The 16,559-nt window shown below is 58.8% G+C and overlaps 1 protein-coding gene across 7 annotated transcripts in view; it reads right to left on the bottom strand.

The window, feature by feature from the left end:
- PRKCZ (protein kinase C zeta) overlaps window positions 1-16,559 on the bottom strand; it is a 133,508-nt gene that overhangs the window by 107,623 nt on the left and 9,326 nt on the right. Inside the window, exon 1 of one of the 7 annotated variants that reach the window (XM_017542639.2) lies at window positions 5,312-5,766. The exons of 2 other annotated variants lie outside the window; for them this stretch is intronic. Coding sequence is in view for 3 of the 5 variants with exons in the window: in XM_037743503.1 (XP_037599431.1) it covers window positions 4,957-4,978 (22 nt within the window). In the remaining 2 variants the exon portion in view is untranslated. Of the gene's footprint in view, window positions 1-4,099; window positions 4,117-4,439; window positions 4,515-4,956; window positions 5,767-16,559 lie in introns of those variants that run through there. 4 more of the 7 variants (XM_037743506.1, XM_037743503.1, XM_037743502.1 and 1 more) reach the window with 4 other exon arrangements.

Genomic DNA, 16,559 nt, shown 5'->3' with positions numbered 1-16,559 from the left:
GAGCCAAGCCTTTTACCATCACGCCCACTTACAAGGGGGCTCTGAGACAGGGTGGACAGTGTGGTGGCCGAGGTCACATGGCTGGTGAGTGGCAGAGCTGGGTTCTGACCACACGGCTTCAGGCCCCAGGGCATGTGGCAAATAGCATGGGCTCAGGCCTGGCCCTTTGGGTTTGAGTCTCTACCCAAACTGTGTGATTCTGGGAAATTTCTTGACCTCTCTGTGTTTCAGGTGCTGTTCTTTCCCCAGAATGAAGAAAACTATGGTGCCTACCCCACAGGGAACTGAGAAGATGACATGAGTCACACACAGGAAGCCTGGCAGCCACAGATGTGCTGGGCACTGCTGAACTGCCACATGATACCACGGTGCCTCTCGGCTGGGATGAATAAGCCCAGAGGAGAAGTGCAACGTGCCTTTAATACACAAGGGCAGGACACTCCGCCTTAAAAAGGCATCTTCAAAGATCGAAAAAGAGCTCCTGGAAATTAAAAGATAAGAAGGGGAACAAGGCAACAAAATAGATGGTCTGGGCAGAAAAGCCTGAAGACATCTCCTAGAACATAAGAAATGGAAAACAGAGAAGAAAATCAAAGGACCAGCCTGGGAGGACCAACAAATAATCAGTGTTAGCTCTAAAGCATGGTCAGAGAAGGGGACTCAGTCATGTGAGATACATAACTGGGTTATAAAGTTCCCCACATCCAAATGTCACAAGTTCCCAGCACAAGAGACAAAGAAGGTCCCACAAAAAGGAACATTATCACGAAACTTGGGAACCCTGAAGACAAAAAATTATAAAAGACTTTCAGGAGAAAAAAAAAATCGAAACGGCACCTGACTTCTTGGTCACACAGAAGCCAGAAGACAGTGGCACAATCCCTTCAAAATGCAAAGGGAAAATTCTTTCCAATACAGAATTTCATACCTAGCTAAACTATCCTTAAGTGTGTGGCAGGAGGAAAGCATTTTCCAACTAGATCCCCCAAACTGGCCTCCCACACTGTCTTTCTCAGAAAGCCGCTGGAGGAGTCTTAACCGGAGATTAAGCCAAGAAAGAGGAAGACAGGGATCCAGAGATCAAGACTGTATGCAGAGGACAGAGGAGGGGGCTGCTCCCAGCTCGGGCACAGGGAAGCCTCACAGCATGTGGAGTGGGGGCCCGGGTGCACCAGGAGGGAGGCAACACAGGCATCTCGGGGAGCTGCCTCTCTGCTGGGAAGAGGAAACTGGACTAAATTAGAGACAGGACTTCTATGAAATCGATTTAAACAATCACGATGTATTAACTCCAAGGAAAACCAAAAGTTGTGCAAACAAGGGAATGCAATTCTGGTGGCTCATGGGTATTCACACCACCCACAATTAGGTAAACACTCAATGATTGAAAACAATAAATTGTGACATAACTCTGTCAGGAGGAGGGAAGAAGGAGGGAGGAGATGAGCTGATGTGTCCCACAGAAAGTGGGGAAGTAACATCCTACATGGAAAAATCTAGAAACAGCAGCAGAAATGTGTTATTTACAAATGTGGAAATAAATGTCAAGAAGAAGCTGCTAAGTGATCCCCTCCAGGGAGTGGGAGCTGGGGCACCAGGGGCACCAGGGACACCTGTTCTCTTTCTGTAAGGCCCACAGGACCATCAACACCTTCAAACAGAAAAGATCTAAAACTCAAAATAAGATTTTACATATAAAAATAATGTACAATGCAAACTTTACACACAAGCATTTATCGAGGGCAACAATGCAATTTCCTGATCCGCAAAGGATGCCAGGCCCGGCCTGTCTACACCTGATGTGACTTCATGGGATTCTTTCAACAGTCAGGGTTCACTAAGGAGCAGAGGAAGCCACCCAGACGCCTGAGCTGCCAGTCCGCCCTGGGGCCCCACAGCCCCGCTGGGCACAGGGTGGCTCTGTCTTGCAGTCAGTGGAATGTTTTCAAACTTCTCACAGAATAGACACTAAAGGAGAAAACTACAGAAAAACAAGACACACTCAAACCATTTCCATTCAAAGAAAACACCAAGCCAGGGCCCTTCCTGCCCACCAGAGCGCATGTAGATGCTCCCGTGCGCCCAGTACGTGATCATGGAGTAAACAAAGCCCAAGCGCCCACACCCCTCACCACCAGAGGCGCTGACGGCACCACAGGAACCACGGCGGCATCACCTCGGGGTCTCCCCTCTCCCAACTCTGACCCTCTCTCGGGGGCAATGGCAGACCTGCCGGCCCACCAAGGCTGCCCGGTGACGGCAGACTCGCTGGTTCTCCTGGAGGCCTCAGACACGAGGGAGAAGCGGCCAGTCCTGAGCAGGGGGTGTCCTCCTTCATGTGTTCAGGATCATTCTAGAAATGAGCCGCCAGCCCCAACGCACAGAGGAGGCTCTGCCACAGCAACTCCTGTATGAGTCACTGCCACCACTTTGTGACCTAAAGCAAGTGGAACACTGGATAACCAACAGGCTCAGGTGGCTTCTTTGGAATAAAGCTTTTTTCTTTTTTGAGATGGAGTCTCGCTCTGTCACCCAGGCTGGAGTGCAGTGGCGCCATCTCGACTCACTGCAACCTCCACCTCCCGGGTTCATGCGATTCTCCTGTCTCAGCCTCCCGAATGGCTGGGATTACAGGCACCCACTGCCACGATGCCCAGCTAATTTTTCTACTTTTAGTAGAGACAGGGGTCCCACCATGTTTGCCAGGCTGGTTTCGAACTCCTGACCTCAGGGGATCCTACACCTTGACCTCCAAAGTGCTGGGAGGCGTGAGTTACCGTGCCTGGCCTGAACAAAGCTTTCTCTAGCCTTTGCAATAAAAGGACAAACGTCTCTGAAGGCCCTGCTTTGTGCCGGCCCCAGGGCTGGGGGATGGAGATGCCCAGCCGGTGGCATGAAGGTTGGTGGGAGCGGCGGCCGCACAGTCCACTCCACTTGCCATGTGAGAGTGGCGGAAAGATCGCCAAGGAGTGAGTGGGCACCGGGAGACTGGAGCTGCTGACCCCACACGCGAGCACCACGAGCAGCACAGCAAGGCCCTGTTCCTGGTTTTTCGGGCATCATCACACTCTCCCACAGGCTTGCCCTCAATGGCATTGGGCGCCCCCTCAGCCCTGGTCCCAAGCAGCCCATTCAGGGCCTGGCCCTACGACAGCTCCCTGACCAGCTCCTGGGAAAAGCTCTGTGCCAGCACGGGATAAGACGGCTGCCCCATGCTTGGGATCCTCAGCAGAGGTCAGTGCCTGACCCCATGGACAGCCCCCTGCCCCGACGGTTCAACTGCATGCGCCCAGCTGAGTCCTCGGTGACCAGTGTCCAGCAGATGAGATGCAGCCCCAACCGTGACACACGGGAGAACAGGCCACAAGCATGGGAACTTATGAGGACGCTCAGTGGGCGTCCCCATCGGGGCCACCGACAGCCCTGGCAGGTCCTCACCAGACCTTGCGGAAGGTCTGGGACACGAAGTCTGGATGGGCCGGGCTCTCGGGCACTCGGTGGACACTCTGGACTGAGGGATCTCATTAACAGGGAGCCTGGGAAACATCGCAGCAGAGCACGGGGCCCGGAGGTGAGTCTGGGAGGTGAGACAGAGCTCGGAGCTGGGCAGAGGAACACACAACTCCTTACATAACCACCAGTGGCTCCGAAGTCCAGGACGATGGCCGGAGAAGGGGCCCCGCTGACGGCCGGCGCAGCTGAGACAGGAGCGTGGAAGACGTGTGCCAGTCTGGCCAAGACACAGACACTGGTGCGACGCAGCCACAGCCGGCCCCGGCAGCATCGGCACAAAACGGCTTCGGGGGACGGCCCTCGGCCCCTCCAACCTGCCGCCATCCCAGCTCTGACTCACCCAGCCAGGGCCATCAGACCAAAGGCCAGTAACTACTCGAATCCTGCTCCGGGCCACAGCACCCCCACCCCAGCAGCGTCTTCACGCTGCAAGGGACCGTGCCAGTCGTGCACGGCCAGCGTGGGCTCACATGAAAGCCGAGGCCAAGCTGTCCCAGGCACCGAGGAAACTATGACACAGCACGTTTCTCCTCGCGGGCAGGCGCACGTGTGAAAACCACCCCTGCTCAGTCTCTCTCCCACTCACCCATCAACACAGAATCTCCATCATTCAAGGACCCCTGCAGCCCAAGCTGGCCGAGCACAGCAGCCCCGCGTCTGCTGAGGTCCCTCTGCGCCTGGGAAGGGGCGCGCTGCCAGCCTCCCCAGCACCCAGCACCCCCCAAGGGGGCAAGCTGCCTCCCCCAGCAGCCCAGTCCGCCCAGGCCCACGGCTCCCCACAAGCCTGACTGGGGAGGCTGGTGGTTGTTTCGTTTTGTTTTGTTTTGTTTTTAAACAAAAACACCTTGCAAAATGGTCGTCAGAAAAGCACCCACATTCCCACATTCCTGCCAAAGACCGTGCGGCCCCCAGACCCCTGAGTCTACCTCCAACCATTTCAGAATAGAAAACAGGACGCCGCAGCGCCGCTCCTCGCCACCATCCGAGGACCCCGACGGAGTGAGCCGTGCACATTAACCCTGCCGTGTCACCCAGATTCCAACCCGATGCTATCCATGCAAAACGGGGGCTTAGCAGGTGGGAGGGCAGGCTCACGAGGGGAAGACCGCAAGCCCAGACAGGTGCTGGCTGTTCCCAGCGCTGGCCCTGGCCCCTGGGGTCTCCAGACTCCAGCCCTGTGGTCTCCCTGATCTGCCCACCTGCAGCAATGCAGAATGGAGGTAAGGCAGCAGACACGCCATCCGTGCTGGCCCCAACACAGACTCACAGACCCATAGCCGAGAAGCATCAGCCACAGCCAAACTCCCACCAGCCAGCGACTCCCCAGGGCCAGGCAGGCCGACGAGCCCAAGAGGCCTTCCCTGAGCCCCCGGCCCCCAGCCCTCCGCGGCCCCCAGCCCTCCGTGGCTACTGCCACGCATCTGCCAGGCCTGGGCCACACACCGTCCGTCCGTGGGGCGTGCATCTCCCCCCGGCAGCCCCCGCTTCACTGGCAAGGTCCTCCACAGCCTTATTTTTCTAAAAATCTGTCACCCGCAAAACAACAGCCTCTCGCTGCGTTTCCCCTGACACCGCCGGGGGCTGCTGTAGGCGAGCGCCTTTCCCGGGCCGTGGCACCCGCCGTGTTGCTGCCCGGAGCATCTGTGCAGCACACAGGCGGCCGCGACGCCGGGACTCAGACCCAAAATGCTGACTCGGGCACCGTCCTCCGCAGGCACGGGCCTGCAGCACGGCGGGCCCGGCCCGGCGGGGGGTGGTGGGGTTATGGAAAATCCACAGAGGAGATGCCCCGACTCACCGCCTTTCTTATCCTGGCTCCTCGCTGCAGGCTCTTTATGCTCTGCGCGCGGCGGGCGTGCAGGGAGGCATCTTCCTTCCTGAGGACGAGCTGATGCTGTGGCGGCTCGCCTCTGGCCCCACAATAGGCAGGGAGGCTGGAGCGCGAGGAGCAGATGTTTAACGCAAGGCCGGCCGTCCTGTCCCCCGCCCCTCACATCCCTGCCTCCTCATGTCTCCAGGCCCGGGTGGTACCCGGCTCCCCCGGGAAGCTGGAGCCAGCAGCCGAGGCACAAACTAAAACACGGCATGGATGTGGAGGAGCTGACGTCACAGGAAAACAAGCATCTCTGCATCAGCACGGCCCAGAGAGCGGGCGGCCGGCGGCCAGACCTGGGCAGGGCTCGGACTCAGCGGACCTTGAAAATGCAACAACGGAGCAGAGCCCAGTGAGCCCAGGGTCCCGCAGGTGGGCCTGCCAGGCTGGGAGCGGGAGGCGGCGCAGCTGTGGCCGTGGCGAGTGACCTCGACCTGCGTCCAGAGGCTGTGAATGTGCTGGACACCAATGCCCAAGGGCCCCGAGCACAGTCCTGCAGCCCAGGACCAGGATTGGAGAGGAGGCAGGGACCCCGTCAGGGCTGGGCCAAACCCCAGGAATAGGGGAGAGAAGAGGAGGCAGGAACCCCATCAGGGCTGGGCCAAACCCCAGGAATGGGGGGAGAAGAGAAGGCAGGGACCCTGTCAGGGCTAGGCCAAACCACAGGAATAGGGGAGAGAAGAGGAGGCAGGGACCCTGTCAGGGCTGGGCCAAACCCCAGGAATAGGGGAGAGAAGAGGAGCCAGGGACCCCATCAGGGCTAGGCCAAACCCCAGGAGTAGGGGAGAGAAGAGGAGGCAGGGACCCCGTCAGGGGTGGGCCAAACCCCAGGAATAGGGGAGAGAAGAGGAGGCAGGAGCCCCATCAGGGCTGGGCCAAACCCCAGGAATGGGGGGAGAAGAGAAGGCAGGCACCCCATTGGGGCTGGGCCAAATCCCAGAGTCAGGTGGCCCTGTGATGTGGTTGTGTTCACCCCTCAAACCCACCAGTGTGAGGGGACGGTGGGCACTGGGGGCAGAAACAGGAATGGCTAAGCTTCCCCAAACTGAAAACTGTCTCAGCTGGCCTGGAATCACACACCCCCAGCCTAAGGCAGGACACCCCTATTCCTGAGGCTGGACTTCACGTGCTGTGCTGTGCCTGGCTGTGGCCAGCCTGGCCCTTCAACCCCCACCGTGGTACCCTGACAATCCCAAGGACCTGATCATCACTGGCAAGTGAGAGCTGGCCTTTTTCTCCAGTCATAAGAAATATGGGGGGCGGGGGGTGCTCAGCTGGGAATTCTGCCCACTTCCCCAAACCCACTTGGCACTTGTGTTGACCCTCCCTCCGGCTCTGACCAGTCACACTAGCAGGCTACCTACCTTCTTTTTTTCTTTTTGGAGACATAGTCTTGCTCTGTTACTCAGGCTGGAGTGCAGTGGTGTGATCTTGGCTCACTGCAACCTCTGCCTCCCGGGTTCAAGCCATTCTTCTGCCTCAGCCTCCCAAGTAGCTGGGATTACAAGCACCTGCCACCACATCCGACTAACTTTTGTATTTTCAGTACAATTGGGGTTTCACTGTGTTGGCCAGGCTGGTCTCAAACTCCTGACCTCATGATCCACCCACCTCAGCCTCCCAAAGTGCTGGGCTTCCAGGCGTGAGCACCGGGCCCAGCCGCTCCTGCATTCTTACGTGCTGTGCCCTCGACACTCCAGCACCTGCGGACCTGCTGACCCTGAAGGGACAACCCTGCGAGGGGCCAAATGATTCCTAGAGACAGCAAAGGACTCATCCCAGAGCGAACCTTTCAAATCAAACCCACCGACCCCGAGCCCTCGCTTGGGCCCACCTCCTCCCCGGGCCCCCAATCACCCCAGGGCCGCTCCAGGTCAAAGGGCCAGCCACTGCACCCCAGAACCCACTGAAGTTACTCCACCCAGCTGACCCAACACCTGCTCCTCCTACCTTTCCCATGGAAACCACAGAAAGGCCCCACCCACGCAGCCCCCTGCCTCCCACCCCCAGCCTCTGCACGTCCCTGAAGGGTCCTGCTTGGGAGCTGAGTAATAAATAACCTTCTCCACGGCATCATCCCCTGTTCACCGGCCTCCCATACCTGCAGGTAATAAAACCTCATTTAAATCATCAAGCTCATAAACCTGTGTTTATCTGCATTCACGAAATGGACTCTGGGCCAACGCCCAGGTTCAAATCCCAGCTCCATCAGCAGCTCACCACGAGGCACAGCTACTTCTCCAAAGGGTCATGCTCCCTTCGTCCGGTGGCTGCCCAGCTGTGTGAGTCATTCCATAAAACACGAACACATAAACATCACATGTGAGTTTCACTCGAGTCCCCAGATCTTTACAGGAACGAGAGCTGGCAACCTACAGGGCCCGGTGCTCCAAACCTGCCTGCTAGGAACGGTTTCTACGCTTTTAACTGTCTCAATAAAATGAAAAGGATAAGGATAATTTGAAACACAGGAAGCGTCTATAAAATTCAGATTTCAGTGTGCATAAAATTTCACGGGGGCACGGCCACGCACCTCCGCGGGTGCCGTTCACACCTGCTCAGAACCCTGGCTTCAACTACCTGGCCCTGGACGGAAGCAGCTTGCAGACCCCCGGCTAGGCCTATAACATCATGAGACCACCAAACGCCACAGCCACGCTGGGCCCCATCAGGAAATACGCATTTATCCTGGTCCAACGTAAAATTCACACAGACGACGGGCTTGGCATCGCGAACACTGTCCTTCAGCCAACCCCTCCTTGTAATCCATCCCAAAATACTCAGCTTTGCAAAACTCTAGAAAATTCAGGCTCAGCAGGCAGATTGCCAATTTTATTAGAAGCCCATTTTAGGCGGAAAACTAACTTTTCCACTTTGTTGCAAATAATCTGAGACAAAGCTGAATGAAACTGGATTTTTTAATAAAACAACAGATGCACCTATAAATACTGGGGAACCACAGGCGTCCGTGCTAACACGCCCACCTGGGCCTGGAGGACACCAGCAGCATACCCACTGCTCCACAGGCAGCCGCACAGCCCCCCAGACTTAGCTGCCTCCTCTCGGGCACCGCGGGCCCGGCACACGCGGGGTAGGGCCCCTCCCCTCCCACTTGAACCTGCCTGGGTGGGAGAGGCAGCAGGGCAGCCTCCCTGAGCACCTACTGTGCTCCAGGAGCCCCCTCAACTCTGTTGAGCCTCACAAAGCCCCCTTTTACAGAGGAGGAAACTGAGGCATGGGGAGCCCCACCCCCTGCCCAAAGCCACAGAGCGGGCTCCCTGCTGGTGGGGTTTGAACCAGGCACAGGTGTTACCTGAGCATGCCGCCCCACACCGTTCAGGTCGTACGTGCGCGTGCACTGCCTGCTCCCAGCAGGTGACTCCACAGCAGCCACGGACCAGCTCCCTCTGCTTCCCTGTGGGGACGGTGCCCCAGCGAGGGACCCCTCCCTGCCCCAGGCTGCAGAGCTGTGAGGGTAGGTGGCAGACGGGCCTGGGGATGGACCTGGGGATCCCACCATGGCCCCAAGTGACACACTGCAGCCAGAAGGCCCCAGTGCCCCAAGAACCCCTTCCTCTTTCTGGCCCACCCTGGCCCCTGTAGCTGAGGACTGTCCCCTGCCAGCCCCACCCCAGCCCCTACTGTGGGGTCAGGAAGGGGAAAGAGAAAAGGGGCCCCTACCATGCCCCCCACAGCTCCACCCATGTGGCTCGAGCCCCTTCCCCTGCTGTCTGTCCCAGGACCACGGGCCAGGAGAGCCCCGCCTCCTCCACTTCCCCTACACAGGGCCAATGCAGCTTTGCCACCTTGCGTCCAGGGACCTGCTTTAACATCCCAGCCATGGAAACCTCCTTCCTGCCAAGTAGAAACAGTCTTGGAGCTGGTTTCAGGGGCTGAGCAGGGGATACACCAGGGTCCCCACCAGACCCAAGGGCTGAGGCTTGGGAGGGTCCCAGCTGCCTAGGGCCTGACCCAGTGTTACAGGCTCCAGAACCCACTACCAGGACCACTCTAAGTGACAAGAAGGGTTGCAGTGGGTGGGGGGGGGGCTGCCTGCTCCAGGCAGAACATGGGACGCCTCTCCCCAGGGTGCAGGCTGGAGGTGGGTCCCACCACCCAGGGATGCCATCTGTGGAGGACAGGCAGGTATCAACGACATGAAACGCACAGGGCAGCCAGCACTGGCTCTGGGGACCCTGAGGACACTGCCAGCTGCTGAGTGGGGTCTGCAGCTGCCCAGCCCAGTGGATTCTGTTTTCTCCATGGACTGGGGTCTCCAGCTGCCCAGCTCGGTGGATTCTGAGTTTTCTCCAAGGACTGGAGTCTCCGGCTGCCTGGCCCGGTGGATTCTGAGTTTTCTCCATGGACTGGGGTCTCTGGCTGCCCGGCCCGGCAGATTCTGAGTTTCCTCCGTAGACTCTAAGGACCTCGTGGGCCTGGTCCAGCCGCCCACCCAGCACTGCCCTCAGCGGGATCTTGGTACAGAGCCCAGGCTTCCTCTGGCACATCCTCCACAGGGCGGGCACCTTGAGTCTCCACCACACACCACAGGGAGGCCAATGCAGCCTTAACGGGGAACCACCCTGTCCCCTGGACACTGCCCAGGCCCAAGTCTACCCACAGGGGAGCCCCAGACCCTCTAGACTGCAGCAGATGCAGAAGTGACCCCCACCCCCAAGGCAGGCTGGGGGCGGCTACCTGCAGCGTCCACCCTTCCCTCCACATGATGGGTCTGACCATCTGCAAACAGCACCTTCTCCCCTAGGAAGCTCCTGGGGCCAACACAGAGGGGCCGCGGTGTCGGGAGGCCTCTCTCACTGCTGGGGTTCAGGGGCTGCCCACCACCCACCAGGGGAAGTGGCAGAATGGGCCCTGGCCATCGTGTTGACGCCTCCCCTGCCACTCCCACCTGCTGTCCTTGGAGACAGGTATCAACACTCGCTCTAAGTGAGGGCTGGGCCCAAGCGCTTTACAATCACCGTGTGACATACAATCACCCCGTTTTACAGGTGAAGAAAGGGCATCACTAAACGAGTCAATCATTTGCTCCAGGTGATGGCAATGTTCCGGCTGGCGGAGCCCCAGGAACTCCCTGGACACCCACCCCTTTCCACCCCATGCGCCCTCGCCCAGGACCCTCCCTGACGGGTGCAGCAGCCTCCACCCACAGGGATTCTCCAGCTGCCCATCACCTCCTGGGCCACACCTCCCAAGAGGGCCACCATGGCAGGGGCCTATAGCTGGAGCTGGAGCCGGAGAGGCCGAGGGCTGGAGGATCTCTCCGTTTCAACAAGCACAGCATGGACGCACGGGAGGGCTCTCCCAGGCAGGGCTGACGGAGGTTGGGGGGTCGCACGAGTTGGAGTGTTGCTGGAACACTAAGGACAATTAACTGCAGAAGGGACGCTGTTGAAGACGGCCGGTGGGGTGGTGACCAGTGGGAACCCAGCCACGTGTCCCAGTGGAGGCCGGTGAGGTGGTGACCAGTGGGAAGCCAGCCACGTGTCCCAGTGGAGGCCGGTGGGGTGGTGACCAGTGGGAACCCAGCCACGTGTCCCGGTGGAGGCCGGTGGGGTGGTGACCAGTGGGAACCCAGTCACGTGTCCCAGTGGTGGCTGGTGGGGTGGCGACCAGGGAACCTGGCCACGTATCCCAGTGGCAGCCGGTGGGGTGGCGACTAGTGTGAACCTGGCCATGTGTCCTGGTGGTGGCTGGCAGGGTGGTACCTGGCGGGAGCCCAGCCATGTGTCCTGGTGGTGGCCAGCAGAGTGGTGGGACTGGTGGGAACCAGGCCACGTGCCCCCACATCTGAGGGGAGGCTGCCCGCCCAGGCCTCCCTGCTAAGAGGGATCTGCAAAGGGCTTCAGCCTCAGTTACGCTGAGCACCAGCTGGGCCTGTCCCAGCCGGAAGAGCCTACAGAAGAGTCACCCACCTGACAGTCTGTCCTGCCAGGCCCCAGCCCCGAACACAGTCCCGACGGCCACCACCACCAGCATCACAAACTCTCACAGGGTAAGGCCTGGACAGAGTGTTCCAGGGGACAGAGGACACCTACACAGTGCTGGTGGGGGCAGGCTACCCCCACGCCTCCAGATCAGAAGGGAACCTTGATGTAGTCACCACGGTGTGCTCAAGATGCACCCCCAAAAAGACAAGTCCACATCCTCCTCCCAGAACCTGAGTGTGTCCTTAGTTTGGAAAAGGCTCCTGTACATGTGATTAGGTTGAGACCTCAAGTGGTATGTCCTGGACTGCACAGGTGGACCGCAAAGCCAACCCCTGGCATCCCCGTGAGAAGAAACACAGACACCAGGGGGCCTCAGGGTAACCAGACAGAGGCTGCAGTGGCGTCTACAAGCCAAGGGCTGACCGCAGCCCCAGAGCAGGGCAGCCAGGAGGCAGGCTCCTCACAGCCTCCCAAGAGAGCCAGCCACAGCCACACCTCAACCCCGGCTCAGAGACAGGCCCCCATACCTGGGCCCCAGGTCTGCGGCCTCCAGGCTCCACAGCTTCCCCTCTGGGGTGGGGCTGAAGGAAGGAGTGGGTCTCTGAGAGTGGCCCTCCCACACGGCTGCATGGACACCTGGCCGCTGCACCACTCCCTGGCAAAGCCCTCCTGTCACCAGGGCCAGCTGTGGCCTCAGTGGAATCTACCCCAGAGTAGCTGCTTGGAGACCTTCAGTCCAGCCTTGGTCTTGCCGCTGCCCCCAGGAATGCGCCGCTGCCCCCAGGAATGCATCGCTGCCTCCCACGGCAGACGTGGCTCAGGCTGACAGTACTGCCATGCATCCAGAGCCCCACGGCCTGAGGGGTCTGCGCTGGCTGCACTTTGGGCTGTGAGTCTCATCTGCTCAAGTCCGTGAGAGAAGCCCTGTCCCAGGTCGGCCCCGGAGCCAGACGATGCCGCCGAGACACAGACGCTCACGCAAAGCGGCTCAAAGACCAAATGCAAGAAAAGACATTTGTATCACTAGGGGAAGCCAGACGGGAAAATATGAACAGATTCCAGTATTGAAACAAAAACCACACACACCACTTCTGTGTGAGCAGACACAGCAAGGGGGGACAAAGAGGAGGGACCTGGGGAATCTACTGGCCACACACTGGTGTCACCTGGCCAACGCTGCAGTGAGCAGACAGTGAAGAGGACAAACGAGTAGCCTGAGGGGCCCGAGGCACCTGCGACCCCTCATGACCCCCCACCCTGTGTCACCACCCTCCTGGGCCACGTGCAGCCGGGCATATGGGGCAGCAGACAGAGCTCACAGACTTCAGCTACACCGCCCGACCCCAGCTCCATCACCTACCCAAGCTCCATCACCCCACCCAAGCTCCATCACCCAACCCCAGCTCCATCACCCAACCCTGGCTCCACCACCTACCCTGGCTCCATTGCCCAACCCAGGCTCCACCGCCAGATCCGGCTCCACTGCCTGACCCCGGCTCCACTGCCTGACCCCGGCTCCACTGCCTGACCCCGGCTCCACCGCCAGATCTGGCTCCACTGCCTGACCCTGGCTCTATCACCTACCCCGGCTCCACCACCGACCCCGGCTCCGTCGCCCGACCCTGGCTCCCTCGCCCGACCCCGGCTCCATCACCTCCCCTGGCTCCACCGCCAGATCCGGTGCCACTGCCCGACCCCAGCTCCGTCGCCCGACCCTGGCTCTACCACCTACCCCAGCCCCATCACCCAACCCCAGCTCCATCGCCTACCTTGGCTCCACTGCCCGACCCCGGCTCCACCACCTGACCCTGGCTCCACTGCCCGATTCCTCTGCCTCAACACCACCGAGGCCGTCACAGACGCACACTGGGGATCCCCACTTGACCAGGGTGTGACCAGCCCTCACCTCTCACAAACCACCAGGCACCCTGATCTCATCACAGGTTCAGCCCTGAACGCCCAGCCCCTACCAGTGTCCATCAGTAGAGGAACGGACAGACAGACGGGGTGAATCACATCACAGAGAAACATCCAGACATAAAAAGGAATGAAAAAGCAACTAGGGAGAAGACACGTAAAGAAACAGAGGACTTGGCCAGACGTGGTGGCTCACACCTTCAATCCTAGCACTTTGGGAGGCGGGCGGATCATGAGGTCAAGAGATCGAGACCATCTTGGCCAACATGGTGAAACCCCATCTCTACTAAAAATACAAAAATTAGCTGGGCGTGGTGGCGTACGCCTGTAGTCCCAGCTACTTGGGAGGCTGAGGCAGGAGAACTGCTTGAACCCGCGAGGTGGAGGTTGCAGTGAGCCGAGATCATGCCAATGCACTCTAGCCTGGCGCCTGGCAACAGAGCAAAACTCTTGCACAAAAAAAAAAAAAAAAAAAAGGAACAGATGACTTGAACAACATAATAAACCACGTAGCTCTGACAGACATGGCAAAGCGCTAGGTCCACAATGGGTGCACACTGTCAGCACACACGGGACGTTCTCCAGGACAGAACACGAGTGAACCACAGACTCAGCCACAGCAGGTTCAAAACAACAAACATCCTCCAAAGTATCTTCGCCAACCACATCGAGATGATCTTAGAAATCAGTTAACAGGCCGGGCGCGGTGGCTCATGCCTGTAACCCCAGCACTTTGGGAGGCCAAGGCAGGTGGATCACCGGAGGTCAGGAGTTTGAGACCAGCCTGGCCAACATGGTGAAATCCCATCTCTATTAAAATAAAAAAGAGACAGAGAGACAGAAAAAAAAAAACCGGAAAGCTTTTCTTTGAGTATCAAGAGAAAAGCAAGGATGATTGATTACACCACTTTTATTCAACAAAATAGTGGAATTCTAGCAAGAATAATTAAGAAAGAAATACAAGGCATCCAAATTAGGAAGGAAGATGTAAAATTATCTCTTTACAGAGATGATATGATCTTACATATAAGAAAGCCCTAAGCCAGCCGCAATGGCTCATGCCTGTAATCCCAGCACTTTGGGAAGGCGGGATGGGTAGGTCACTTGAGCCTAGGAGCTGGAGACTAGCCTGAGCAACATGGCAAAACCCCGTCTGTACAAAAAAAAAGTTAGCGGAGCACGGCGAGGCGCACCTGTGATCCCAGCTACTCGGGAGGCTGAAGCACAAGGACCACTTGAGCCTCGGGGGCAGAGGCTGCAGGGAGCCATGATCGAGCCACTGAACTCCAGCCTGGGCGACAGGGCAAGACACCGTCCCTCCTCCCAAAAAAATGTGAAGATGGCAAAAATAGATGTTATGTACCTTTTACCAGAATAGATAACAGAGACCTGCAGTGCTAAGAAGGCCCCAGCATGGACGAACCTTAGGAAGGTCGGGGGGAGGAAAGAACAAGCAGGATTTAACTGACACCAAATGTCCAGAACCCGCAGGGCCACAGAGACAGAGGCCAAGTGGAGGCGGCCAGGCTGGAGAGGGACAGGAAGTGACCACTGACGGGGCTGGGGCTGGAGAGGGACAGGGAGTGACCGCTGACGGGGGCCGGGGCTGGAGAGGGACAGGGAGTGACCGCTGACGGGTGCTGGGGCTGGAGAGGGACAGGGAGTGACTGCTGACAGGACGCTGGGGCTGGAGAGGGACAGGGAGTGACCGCTGANGGGAGTGACCGCTGACAGGGCTGGGGCTGGAGAGGGACAGGGAGTGACCGCTGATGGGCGCTGGGGCTGGAGAGGGACAGGGAGTGACCGCTGACAGGCGCTGGCGCTGGAGAGGGACAGAGAGTGGCCACTGACAGGCACGGGGTTTCCTTTCTGAACATATTTTGGGTTTGGAACTATACAGAGGAAGGTGGTAGTTTTAAGTATGGTTTAGAATTTTTAAAAAAATCTATAAAACCAATTAAATTCAGACACACATAGAATGTGCCAGAAGGTCCTCTGCTGACGGGCCCATGGTGCAGCTGCAGGCCTGCCCTCGTCCACCTCCGGCGCCCTCTGTCCACCATCCACACCTCCCAGTCTGACCCTTCTCACTGACCCTGGGCAGTGCTGCCTGAGGTCAAAAACCCCTGTGAACACCCCACAGACGCTAAAACCACAAAGCCCGGGGCAGCGGCTACTGGTGACCAGAGCAGGGTGTCCTGTCCTAGGTAAGCACCGAAGTCAGAGTAAAAGTGTAGGATGTTAGGGAGAGCGCCAGCCCCGAGGCCTGGTGGCCTGGACGCCGTGTGGGCAGTATGAGAACACACACACTCTTGACACCAGTGCCATGAAACCCACGCCACATCCGGGTGGACATCAGACACCGGGCAGGGCAGGGATCCTCACCCCCAGCACCCGTCTCTGGCCTTCTTGACAAAGACTCCCCGCAGATGCTCCGGTGGAATGTCCCCAGCCAGGCTGAGGGGCCCCCAAAGCCGTGGAGCCACCCCTGGTCAACATCTCAAGGACCTACTCACGCGTCCCAGGAGGTCCTTCCTCAGGGCTTGGCCACGTTCTCCGAATTCCCCACAGTGACTCAGCTGCCACCCCCACGATACACCCCCCTACAGAGCCCCAGGCCCCTGGGCATGCTGTGACCATAACGTCCCGTTCTGCCAATGCAGGGCCGGGCCAGTGTGGGCCTCCCTTCCCTACACGAGGCCAGCAGGTCACCCACGTGGGCAGAGACAGGCCACTGAGGTTACAGACAGAAAGAGCAGACCTCAGACCCCAGCAGCACTGAGATGAGAGGTAAATCTGTCGCAGGAATACACCAGGCTTCCCCGTTCCTGGGCTACACTGGCCGCACGGGGACACCCTTGGGTGTGTGCAGTCTCAGCACAGGTGGGACAGATGAGCACAGTCCTGTCACCAACTCAAAAAGTCATCCAGGTGGCAAACAAACACGGCCCGTGGGTCCCCTCCTATGGAGAGCAACATGAGGCTGCAGGTTGCCGTGGAGGGGACAACCATTGTCTCACCCACGGGAGCGCCTGTCTTGTTTACGCGTTTCTGCATCTGTAAAAATGCACAGATGATTACGGTTACCCGTGCCCTCCCAGGGTCCATGCTCCAGGGTCTGTGGGGCATGGGCACCCAGAGGAAGGATCCCGGGAAAGGTCACCACTAGGACAGCCGTGGGGGGTGACCGGGGCAGCCATGGGGGGTGACCGCGGCAGCCGTGGTGGTGACCGGGGCAGCCGTGCGGGGTGACCGGGGCAGCCGTGGTGGTGACTGGGACAGCCGTGCGGGGTGACCGGGGCAGCCGT

This window comes from Cebus imitator, unplaced genomic scaffold (genome assembly GCF_001604975.1).
Source record: "Cebus imitator isolate Cc_AM_T3 unplaced genomic scaffold, Cebus_imitator-1.0 Scaffold145, whole genome shotgun sequence".
NCBI lineage: Eukaryota > Metazoa > Chordata > Mammalia > Primates > Cebidae > Cebus > Cebus imitator.
This window is presented reverse-complemented; position numbering and strand designations above follow the sequence as displayed.